At 39.8% G+C, this 12,486-nt stretch overlaps 1 protein-coding gene across 1 annotated transcript in view; it reads left to right on the top strand.

Annotated features, from left to right (window-relative positions):
- The window catches only part of LOC102300360 (amine oxidase [flavin-containing]), a 54,767-nt gene that overhangs the window by 31,088 nt on the left and 11,193 nt on the right, over positions 1–12,486 (top strand). Inside the window, exons 3-4 of the mRNA XM_005940063.3 lie at positions 7,244–7,338; positions 7,609–7,746. Coding sequence (XP_005940125.3) covers positions 7,244–7,338; positions 7,609–7,746 — 233 coding nt within the window. The remainder of the gene's footprint in view (positions 1–7,243; positions 7,339–7,608; positions 7,747–12,486) is intronic.

Genomic DNA, 12,486 nt, shown 5'->3' with positions numbered 1-12,486 from the left:
GTTTCTTGGCAGGGAGCAGTCATTTCCTGGAATTGGTCAAGTAGAGGGCTGATTACTGATCCTAGAGTGGAAACTAAACATGAAGAAGGCTATTTTAATTATTGCACACCAAACTTTCAAAGCATATTAAACCTGCTCTGACCTTTGTAGCAATGAAACATAAAATTAAGACCACCTGTTATGAACGTTCTAATGCAATGTTCCCTCTAATTTTTCATGTGTCTGAGCGAACACACAAACTCCCTGAGCGGTCCCTTGGACCACTGTGAGCAACAGCAGACGTGTGCACTGTGGTCACGCCAGCATCGAATCCATCCAAGTTACATGGTTTATTAAAATAATCAAATTACAGCATTTACATTTATGTTAGACTACTTTTAATTAACTGCTTTAGCCCACTTACAATGAAAATTAAAAAAATCTTGTCATGACCTGTGTAGTATGTTAACACTATTGGAAGTAAAAATAACTTGAACTCCAAAACACAACTTTTTTTCTTTTTTTTTTTATAAAGCTCTGACTTGTATTATGAGTCTGTGGTCTGGGAGAGAGTCTGTAACTCTCTGTCTGCAAAATACAGTATATAATGACCAATGTTGGGCAATTAATTATATAGTTACTTCTTCAAAAAAGTAACTGAGTTTTGTAAACAAAGTTTTTTGCAGCTGTTTACCTAAAAATGCAGCCAAGGCGTTTTTTTAAATAAACATTTCAAACTATTTACAGAACAATCAGCTGTTCTGCATCAAATTTGATGCCACACAAATTATTTGTGCCACTCCAAAAAATAATTTCTGTCCACTATGAGATAAAGGAGAACAACAGCCTGATACCTGCAGGCCTGACAACAGGAGATGTATCACTCCTGTAACACCTGTAACATTCAGCAGTCGCCTCATTGTTCTGACACACACAACAAAACTATTGACTACACTACACACTAACTACACAAGATTTGCGCTAAACGTCGCAAATCTCTCACATCTCAAAACACCGCCGTCACTCCTAAAACTTCCCCCTTCCTAAACAACTAAATACCATGTTCAATTCAATTCAATTTTATTTATATAGCGCCAAATCACAACATAAGTCGCCTCAAGGCGCTTCATAGATACAGAGAAAAACCCAACAATCATATGACCCCCTATGAGCAAGCACTTTGGCAACAGTGGGAAGGAAAAACTCCCTTTTAACAGGAAGAAACCTCCGGCAGAACCAGGCTCAGGGAGGGGCGGCCATCTGCTGCGACCGGTTGGGGTGAGAGAAGGAAGACAGGATAAAAGACATGCTGTGGAAGAGAGACAGAGGTTAATAACAGATATGATTCAATGCAGAGAGGTCTGTTAATACATAGTGAGTGAGAAAGGTGACTGGAAAGGAAAAACTCAATGCATCATGGGAATCCCCCGGCAGCCTACGTCTATTGCAGCATAACTAAGGGAGGATTCAGGGTCACCTGGTCCAGCCCTAACTATATGCTTTAGCAAAAAGGAAAGTTTTAAGCCTAATCTTAAAAGTAGAGATAGTGTCTGTTAGGCTGGGCCATATTATACCGTTCCTACGGTAATGTTAGGCAACGATAGGAAAATGAAATATCGCGATAGAATATGAGTAAAACGCGCATGCGCAGTGCCTTTGTTTTCATACGCACATGGCCGATTGTTGAGTGAAACAGATGAACCAGAATTGGTTTGTAAAAATGGTGCAACTTCAGTGATGTGGAACTGGTTTGGTGTTTGTCCGTCAGATACACGACAAAGCACATTTTTTTGCAGAACATGCAAGCGGCCGTCGTTATTGTCGTATTTGTCGGACTAAGATGCTCTTAAATCTGGGAGTAATCTGGGTCCTAAACTCCGTATGTTTTCAGGTCAAACAACACTGCAGCATCACTGAGAGTTAAAAACTGTCTAAATTCTTTCATCTTTAATAAAACGATCAGCATTGCTGCTTTACCAGGTGTAACTATGAAGTTTAACTTCCAGGCATCCATGAAAACAAAAGTTTATTACATTTAACGGAGTTAGAAGTTAGCAGGAAGCTAGCGGAAGTTAGCTCGCTAGTTTCGCTAGTTACCTAAGCATGATATAGCATGTTCTGACTGAGAGATTTCTGAAAAAATTCAAACGTACAGCTCTGCTATCACTTCCAACATAAATGAAGACAGATCTCTCTCTTTTTGGGTGAAGAAGTGACAGCCAAAGTAAAGCTTACCACAAAATGGAGAAGTTATGACAAATCAGACTATAAGGCAAAAAGAAAGTGCAGCTTTATGGTTTCATGGACAAAATAATTTCTGTGGCTGCAATATGACGAGCTAAATAACCAGGGCTGCACATAAGTGGTCCGCAGGTGCGCATTCGCTGTCAAAATAAAAAACGCGCACAAGGGTTAGGGTTAAATTTAAAAACTGTACTTTTGAGTTAAAATATATATTTATAATTTTAATAAATTATCGAACCGTGACACCAAAGTATCGAACCGAACCGAACCGTGAATTTTGTGTATCGTTGCACCCCTAATATATATATACTTGCCTCATTCACACAAGCATTTTTTTTTTCTATGTAAGCACTTTCTATCTAACACTCACAGTCAGAGCAACTTGATGAAGGATATTTGGTATGCAGACTGGAGCAGACTTGGATCGAATTGGAAATTAAGACCCCCCCCACCCCTTCCACCTTCTATTTGGAAGGTCACCTACCTTCCAATTAGTAGGTGACCTGCTCTACCTCCTGAGCTACAGTCACCCCAAAGCTGAAGTGTTCTTGCATCCTCTTTCCAGTGTCCTCAAAATCATTCACCCTTCTCAATCACAAAGGATGTTCCAGCTCCTAAAAACACCTCAAAGAGGCAAGGACAGGTGAGATAAGTGTGTCTGGAAGAGCTAAGAGCGAGGGAAGCATCCCTCAAAAGGACAGGATCTCTTAAGACTAATACTATAGAAGCAAGGATTTCTCATTTTCTCTCCTGTGTTCTTCAGTCTTGTTCATGGATGTCTCCTGCACATTTTCACTAAGACAGAAAGAAGAGATGAGATGGCAGGAAGCGAGGAAGCAAGTTAACATAATTAAATGCACCCAGGTGTCCCAGGGAGCGATCCATAATATAATACTTATACTTATACTACTCCTCCTCTCTTGTCTGGTCCCTCGTTAAATACATCTGCACAAAGGATGAGAAGCACCGCTGAACTGACACCAGCTGTTCCTCAGATGTCAGGAAGATTGCACTTCAAGGCAACTACATCTGTTTGATAAATATCAAGCTCGTCTTCGATTGCTCATTACCAGCTATATGTGGCCATAAGTGAAGGTGGTAATGTCCATTGACCTGTAAATCCGCAGTTTCAGCCGTCACTTTCAGCTTTACACCGGAACAGCTGCACCATTGATCCTCTGCATCTAGAAATTCAGAACCAGAGACCAAGTTTTATTCAGAAACATTGTTAGCTTATCTCCATAAAAAATTGATTTAAGGTCAAAATTCGTCTTTCTTTAAAATGTAGAAAGCAGTTCAGATTTTAGCTTAATTTTTTGTGAGCTTCTAATATTTTTTATTGTATTATTATTTGCCACCACCAACATAATTTCCAGACCTGACTTCTGACCTTTTGAATGTAAAACATAACTTTTTTTATCCCACTAGACATTTGTGTGGAATGCATTCATAATCAGCTCATAAATTCTTGAGTAACAGCCAGAGAACTTCAGTGACGCTGACCTTTTACCTTTGCACTCCAAACTACTGCAGTAAGTATTGCAAAAAGACAGAAATTCAAAAACATTTTCTATCTGTATGAACAGACAAAAAGAGCAAATGCATGAAGCAGTAGTGAAGAAAAAAAGTAATTGTATGATTGGTTTTGATTTCTGACTGAGATTCTTGGATGGTTTCTATTTTATTTTATTTCTTTTTCTTGCCTCATTGGCTTTTTGGTCCATGAAGTAGCTCGGCCTGAGTGTGTTCATTTTCATTATTGTTGTTGGGGGAATGGAAGTAAACATAAGGGGAAAACTCAGCCGGCATCCTTTTGAAGTGATGGTCACTTTTTGATCTATTAGTTGCTTTTGTACCATGTTTTTTAATTGAAGAAAAGGGGGGATAAAAAGTGAAGCCTTGATTTGGATAAATAAGCTTTCTGATCAAAGGACTAGTCCAACGGGAAGCTACTTTTGCAGCGATTGCTGTAGGCATAAACAAGAGATGCAGACAGATGCTCTTTGTTTTCCAAGACAGAGAGTGACCTTTTGAGCCAAGTGTAGGTTAATAGCATCAATTTAATGGAGATTTGTGAGCCTCCTCCTGGTCAAGTCTAATGCTTTCTGCAAAGCCTGACAGGCTGAGCGCTTTTGTACATGGAGAGGAGGCTGACGCTGGGTAATGCAAAATAAACTCTGTTTAAACTAATGTAAACCTTTCCAGATCAAATAGGGCTTAGTCGGATTTGGCAGGAAAGAATATAGGGGTGAAGATGGCGAGGCCAGAAGGGAATTTAGGGCGAAAGCCATGAAAACATTTGCACAGATGTGGGTACCTGCTGACAGTAGAGACATTTTGCTCTGTGCTGTTTTCTATTACAAGTTACCCCCTTCTTCTCTGCTCCTCATTTATCAGTGTCTGCTGATGCACATGCAATGAATATAACATGCAGTATGTAGGCTTTTGTGTGATTTTTGGCATGCTCATTTTTGTTTTATTAAAGAGTGCCTGTTTTTCTCTTTAACATTTTTTTCTGTTAGACTCCAATAGCTTTGCACAGTTCAACAAAGTTCTCAGCTCATCCTCAAGAATAAAACACGCTATTACCTTTAAGCCTGACTTTGTTCCAAATTGGCTGCCCCTCACAATCAAAAGCCGGTCATCCGCCATTTGTTCACTGCCACTTCCTTTAGTCTCTTCCAGTTAAAAGGGAGTTCTTCCCCCACACTGTCACCAACTACTTGCTCATAGGCGATTCTTCATCTTTTTATTCACAGTGCCATGGTGGATTGACATCTGAAAGTACTTTTCCACACTGTCAGTTAGGGCTGGGCCATATTATACCGTTCACGGTAATGTTAGGCAACGATAGGAAAATGAAATATCGCGATAGAATATGAGTAAAACGCGCATGCGCAGTGCCTTTGTTTTCATACACACATGGCCGATTGTTGAGTGAAACAGATGAACCAGAATTGGTTTTGTAAAAATGGTGCAACTTCAGTGATGTGGAACTGGTTTGGTTTTTGTCCGTCAGATACACGACAAAGCACATTTTTTTGCAGAACATGCAAGCGGCCGTCGTTATTGTCGTATTTGTCGGACTAAGATGCTCTTAAATCTGGGAGTAATCTGGGTCCTAAACTCCGTATGCTTCAGGTCAAACAACACTGCAGCATCACTGAGAGTTAAAAACTGTCTAAATTCTTTCATCTTTAATAAAACGATCAGCATTGCTGCTTTACCAGGTGTAACTATGAAGTTTAACTTCCAGGCATCCATGAAAACAAAAGTTATTACATTTAACGGAGTTAGAAGTTAGCAGGAAGCTAGCGGAAGTTAGCTCGCTAGTTTCGCTAGTTACCTAAGCATGATATATGCATGTTCTGACTGAGAGATTTCTGAAAAAATTCAAACGTACAGCTCTGCTATCACTTCCAACATAAATGAAGACAGGAAACTAAACAGCAGTGACGTTTGTAGGGTTACTGAAGTTGGGCTAGCTGGTATATAATGATGTGCTACGTGATCGCTAGCGACACAGCTATGTTAGCATAACATAAACAGTGAAGCTGGAGGACGAACACTAACACTTTTCCACTTATAAAAGTTAACGTGAAGGTTCCTATAGTTAGAGACAAATGCAATCGCATGGCAGGATGCTGTAAACGGACCAAACTTCAGTCAGGAGAACAACTGAGATAATCCATCCACAATACGAGGTTAGTCATTAATATACTGCAACAACATGGGAATAGAGCAGCTGCCAGAGAATTCAACATTAATGAATCAATGGTACAGAAGTGGAGGAAGCAAGAAGAATGAGTTTAATAAAGTTTGATTTATCTGACTGCTTTGTTTCGCTTAATGTGCCTTATAATCCCGTGCACCTTATGGTCCGAAAAATACGTACTGCACACTGCAGTTTAATGTTGCAAAGCACCTCTTTTTAACTTCAGTGGATATTATACATGGTTATGCTCAGGATATGTCAGCCCATTTCTACTGGAAATGCCTTTTGGTTAAACTTTCAGCAAGGAATTTGCATTTGCACTGTTACATTTTTATAAAGCTTTAATGTACATAAAAACCAGCTTCTTGTTTAAGTGAAAATAAATGGAAGGTTGTCTTTTTGCGCTAGTAATGTTGTGGAGTTGTATTTTGTCTCGCATCAATTATATCGTCAGTTATATCGTTATCGCAAATTTTCAAATATATATCGTGATAAATATTTTTGGCCATATCGCCCTGCTCTACTGCCAGTAATGCATCCCCAAATCATGGCAGAGCCTCCACCACCTCGCTCCTGACTCTGATGTCCACATTGACAATGATTTGAAGCAACATTTTCAAATTTGAATTGACTCTCAGTCCAGCTGTTTAATTTGGTGTACCTTTTCTCCCAGTTTCCCCTTCTAAAGAACAGCTTCTTAACAATATTCTGTGTGTTTAGCAGCCCTGTAGATCAGCGCTTCAGAGCCATATGCTGCCCTCTAATTCTCTGCATGTGTGTGTGTTCATGCCTAGATTCATTTAGTAGTCTTATTGAATTAAAGTATAACTAGGAGTGCCAGAGGTCAGTGTATGAAAAGCTGTTTTTCTTCAGTATACTCTGCGGTTGCTAAACCAATGAGTACTCAGTGCTTTTTTTGTTAGCTCTTCCTCCCCACATGATCAGCAGGTTGGCTGGTTTGTGATTCCCCAACAGCCCCCACCCATCCTTCCCCCTCCATTTTTCCCAGAGCTCTCTCAGTTCATTTGAAAAGCAAATGTTATGTAATTGTATTTAAGAGTTGCATGCCTACCTAAAAGCTAAAATGCACAACGGAAAACAATTAAAGTGGGAATAGCTGTTGATGGTATAACAATGTCCTAACTAGCATTAGGATTTTTGGAAGCCCTTTTTGTCATTAATTTTAAAAGACCTTTAAAATCCCTGTGTGCCTTTTGCTATTGCTTTTTTTTACAAGTACAGAAAGCACATATATTGCTTGAATCCTTATGTTTAAGTCCTGTTGGTGTCTCTGTCCTTCTGCAGGTTTGAGTGCTGCAAAGCTGTTGAAAGCCAGTGGGCTCGATCCTGTAGTGTTGGAAGCCAGAGACCGGGTTGGTGGTCGTACCTTCACTGTGCAGGTAAGGCAAAGAGTGTCAATACTACTGTAGGAGCGGCTCATAAAAGAGACAATCAGTAACAGTAATATAAATACTTTCCAGCCTTTTTAATTTTACAACCAAGATAGTGTATCTATTTCTTTTAATGGGCATACAGAAAAAAAAAGACATTTACATTCAAGTCATTTATGAGCGTAGAAGTACAAGCATAGATCAGTTAGCCTTTTCAGAAATATCTGTGACATTTCTTTCTTTTTTGTCATGATCTAATTGCGAGTATGTGTCTTTTAGAATAAGGAGGCAAAGTGGGTTGATCTAGGCGGTGCCTACATTGGACCGACACAGAACCGCATCCTCCGTCTGGCCAAAGAGTACGGCATAAAGACCTACAAAGTCAACGAGCAGGAGAACTTAGTGCATTATGTTAATGTGAGTGTCCTTTTTTTATTGCAGATAATTTTCTACTCCAAGCTTTCTTGGTTTATGTCATCTCTGTGTACTCAATGACAGATGTTTACTCATGACATGTTCCAGATGTATTCTTCACTTTAAGTGATGGAGTAAATGATGACAGTTTTCAGAAGATGATGCACCATATTTTGAGTCTGACCCATTATCCAATAGAAAGGAAATCCAAGTCTCTGCTACTTTTCTGGCATCACGCAGTAGGCATGGCAACAAGGATCTTTATCAACATTTTTCAATTGCCACTTTCTGCCGCTGGCACTTTTCCTGTCAGCTTGACTTTTTTATATTTACTGACCAAGGTTGCAACATTAATACATTGCATGAGCTAACAGAGCTAGCCTCTTTGCCATCAGCAGTAGAGTTTGAAGCATTTTTTGGGAATCTTTTTGTTTGCACTAACAACGAAGTAATAACTTGTTATGTTATCATCATTGTTAACTTTAGTTCACTTGACTGTAATCAGAAAAATTAGCCACTCCCCACACACACGGTCAGACAGAACATATAGCAGTGGAGGAGCTTGTTAATGATCTCAAGACTGGGACCAGTTACCAAGAACACCAATGGTAACACACTGGTTATAACACCAGACCTCAGTCCTGTAGAAAATGTGCTGTAGGCGGCTTTAAAACCTAAAGCATTTAGAGATTTTCTGTAAAGAGGGCCAAAACCCTCCTGAGATGTGTGCAAACCTAATGACCAACTACAAGGAATATCTTTTTTTTACTCTTAGTTTTAGTTTTTTTGGACAGTGGTTTGGGGGAAAAAATGAAATATGTGGAGCAGAGCCATCTGGCTAACAGGAAGAGCTACGTGAGGATGCCCTTCATGGACTATAACTCCACATTCAACTCTATAATCCCAGACATCCTTATCACCAAACCGGACCTCCCTCAGATGCCCCCTTCCCTCTTATTCCTAGGTTAAAGCTCGGTAAACACCCTGGTAAAGAAGCCCCAACAGCGGCTGCACTTCCTCCATGTCCTGAGGAAGAAAAACCTGGACTAGAAGCTACTGCTGGGCTTCTACTGCTCCTCAGTGGAGAGCATGCTCTGTGTACACAGGGCCCACACCTGAGATCAGAAAGGCTGTGCAGAGGGTAATTAATACTGCCAAAAAAGGCTGTCCTCTGCCACACCTGGAGGCCATCGCCAGATTCTCCTGTCTCAGACAAACCAGGGCCATCACAGGTGACCCCACCCACCTCCTGTTTGACTCGCCAAACTCACTAACAGCTTCTTCCCCTGGGCCATTTGGACTATTAACAAACACTACGCCACAAAAACCCCACTCCTGCCCACCCAGCCACTAATCTGAGCCATGGTCTGAGTAACCCTCATCACTCAGGCCACTCACACACAGGCTTTACAACTTTTGCTCTAATGTATGTCTTTTGTCTCTTGTTTATATATATTAGTCTTGATTTTATATATTTCTCATGTTTGTTATTTATTCCTGCTGTCTTACTATTTAAATTTTATTCCTGCAAAATTGGCATGGGGCACCCACAATTTTGTTGTACATGTACAAATACAATACGGGACTTTTCTATTCTATTCTGGCTGCATTTTCAGCCCTAAAGTTTGCTGTTTAAATCACTATTGCCCATATATCTCCCCTATATTGCTTTCCAGATTACTTAAAGAAGACTGAGGTACTATGAAATAGAAAACCAAATGTTCCTGTGGTTTCCTATATGTCTACAGAACAGCCACCACTCCTCCCTTCTTTAGCATTAGTGACTGGAGATGTTAATCTTTGCCAGAGGGATTTTAGTAATGCAGTTTCTCTTTTCTGAGTGGTTGAAAGGCAAACAAAGAGGAAAGGAAGAAAGAGACACTCAGGCTATATTTCTTTGTTCTTGTTATTCTGTGCTCAATATCTCATTAGTGAGGCCGCACTACTGTCCTTAACAGAGTTGTGTTCTTCTACCTGATTTAATTTTCCATTGCTACTATGTCCCCTGGTGAAACTACCCCTATTGTAAATCACTGGGCTGAGTAACGTGGCTGGGAGCTTTCTCTGTGTGTGTGGATGGAGAGTGCCTATGTTGGCTATCTTCAGTCACTGAATTATAACTTCAAAGCCAGTCCAATCCGGTCGTTAAGTCTGATGTCACTAGCCGTGTCTGGGCCTAAACTCCGCTGCAGGTCCATATATCAAACGATCACTATGGCATTACTGAGAGTTGAAAAACTGTCTTTCATCTTTAATAAAATGATCAGCGTTCTGCTCTACCAGGTGTAACAATTGAGTTTAACATCCAGGCATCCATGAAAACGGAATTTATGACATTTAACTGAGTTAGAAGTTAGCAGGAAGTTAGCTCGCTAGCTTCTATCTAAATACAATATAGCATGTCCTGACTGCGGGGTTTTGGAAACAAATTAAAACGTACAGCTCTGTTATCATTTCCAACAGAAAACAGAAAACTAAACAGCAGTGACGTTTGCAGGGTTACTGAAGTTTGGCTAGCTGTAGCTAATGATGTGCTACGTGACCGCTAGCGACACAGCTATGTTAGCATAATATAAACAAGCTAACTCTTTTTCCACTCGATAAACGTTAACGTGATTGTTCTCGGTGGTCAGGAACAAATGTAATCGCATGGCAGGATGCTGTAAAAGGACCAAACTTCAGCCAGGAGAACAACTGAGATAATCCATCCACAATACGAGGTTAGTCATTCATATACTGCTGCATGGGCTGGGCTGTAGTTACATCCTAAGGTTTTAAAAACTGAGCTTAAATAAATGATTAGCGGTAATAAAAGCCGAGGGAGGTCAACAGTGATCACTGACTGTTTTAGGAGCTTTTTGAGATTAAATAGAAGAAAATACAAAACATTAAACATGTTAACAACACAAAAGCCATATTAAACGCAGACTACTTTAGGCCTGGAAGTAGGATTCGTAACGTCATCACTTAACGACCGGGTGGATTATTATTACTTCTGCCCTCTAGGTGTGTGCACAACAAAATGCACATATGAAACACTACAATATATCCCCCCCTCCACCAACACACACACATACACACACTAAAACATATGGTATTAACAGATTATCAGATTAACACATACCATGTTGACCATGTATAGTACATAACACTCCACATAGATTTCTTTACTTTTCTGCAGTCATTCCTGGCCGAAGAATTGTAAAATATTATTATTTCTATTATATTAGTAAAAAATATTTAGTGATTGCTGACGGTGACGAGTGTTCGATGGTTCTTTCTGTTTTTTTAAAAGAACCATTACTTTAGCAAAAGAGACAATAAACCACTATGAAAACACCTCATTACACGTATAACTGCATTGATAATTGAAATTGTGGATAAATCATCAAAAGTAAATAAATAAGTAAAGTAAAAGTAATTATTCTACAGAAAAATGTTCCTTCTCAGTGTTTTATGGACCACAACTAATAGTGGAAATGTTTAAGGCTAAGGTAAATTCAAACTCATTTAAAGCTTTTACTCTGTTTAATCTACAGTAATGCATGACATTCTACAAAACCACAGAAACATAGGCCTACATTTGATCCTTTAAAAAGAATATTAAAATATATCAATAATAAAAGATTGGTTGAATTTAAGACTTAAATAGTGTGTGACACAGTACATATCCATAGGTGGGATTAAAAATAATGAAAAATAGAGATGTGTGTAGAGAGGTGTGTTGGCAAAACACTTGGTTAAACTTTCTAGTGATTTGTCAGACATGCTAATCTGAAAGTGCTGCTTATTCCTATTTCCTTAAAATAGAATTGATCAACGCTTTTTTTGCTAATGTAAAAGAGTTATTGACAACTTTTGGTACTTCCAACTTATTGACATCTTTTCACACTGTACACCTTCTTCTCTGTGTAACACCCTTTTACAATGAAAAATCACAGAAGCTTGTCTTTTCGCTAATGCTAATTTGTTTTCACACAGAGCACAGCTTGACACTGATCTCAGAGCAGTGAATGAGGAGCTAGCTACCTTTAGCAGCAGTTTGCCTCGCATGCTGGTCTCCCACTAGTCTCCCACCAAATACCAGACATTTATCTACATTACACACAGGAAACGTGCTACATTTTCCAATGCAAGCAGTTTCCAAGGCAAACAGAGCTTCCAGCGACAGGCTGGAATGACAGAACGCTGTTTGAGATGAAAGGAGAGAGATTGCTTTCAACTTGGCACGTTTTAATTGATGCCAGTTTTTAGATTTGACTTGGAAAGCACTGCGTCCCTTGCTTTTCCAATTCTAGCCTTAAAGTGAATTTTATGGTATGGTATGCCACATATGCCATGCTTCCTTCCTCTAACCGAGAGAGATTGTTGCTACACTATGCAGAGCTCACTGAAGGTGCAGATTTAAACACCATGGAGTAGGTGTTCATTTGCAGGATTAGAGTACAGTGGAGCTGATGATATCAGGGTTAAACTGTTAGCAGTCGGACGTACCGCCCACGGGACATTGGATGGTTTAGGGGACTAATAGGACTGCTAAGGGGTTAACTGATGGCACGGCCATAGCTGGACTGGCCATTGGGCATAACGGGGATTTGCTCGGTGGCCCGATGATTTTTCTTTCTTTCTTTGTAACGGTATAAACAATGAAAGGTGTTGGATTGGTCAGATGCTGGCCGGTGTGTAAAAATAACTCAGTTGTTTGGTGGTGGCTATGGCGGAGCTTCCACAGATTCAGTAAAA

The sequence above is a fragment of the Haplochromis burtoni genome, unplaced genomic scaffold (genome assembly GCF_018398535.1).
Source record: "Haplochromis burtoni strain Fernald_Lab_line unplaced genomic scaffold, NCSU_Asbu1 Contig_280, whole genome shotgun sequence".
NCBI lineage: Eukaryota > Metazoa > Chordata > Actinopteri > Cichliformes > Cichlidae > Haplochromis > Haplochromis burtoni.
This window is presented reverse-complemented; position numbering and strand designations above follow the sequence as displayed.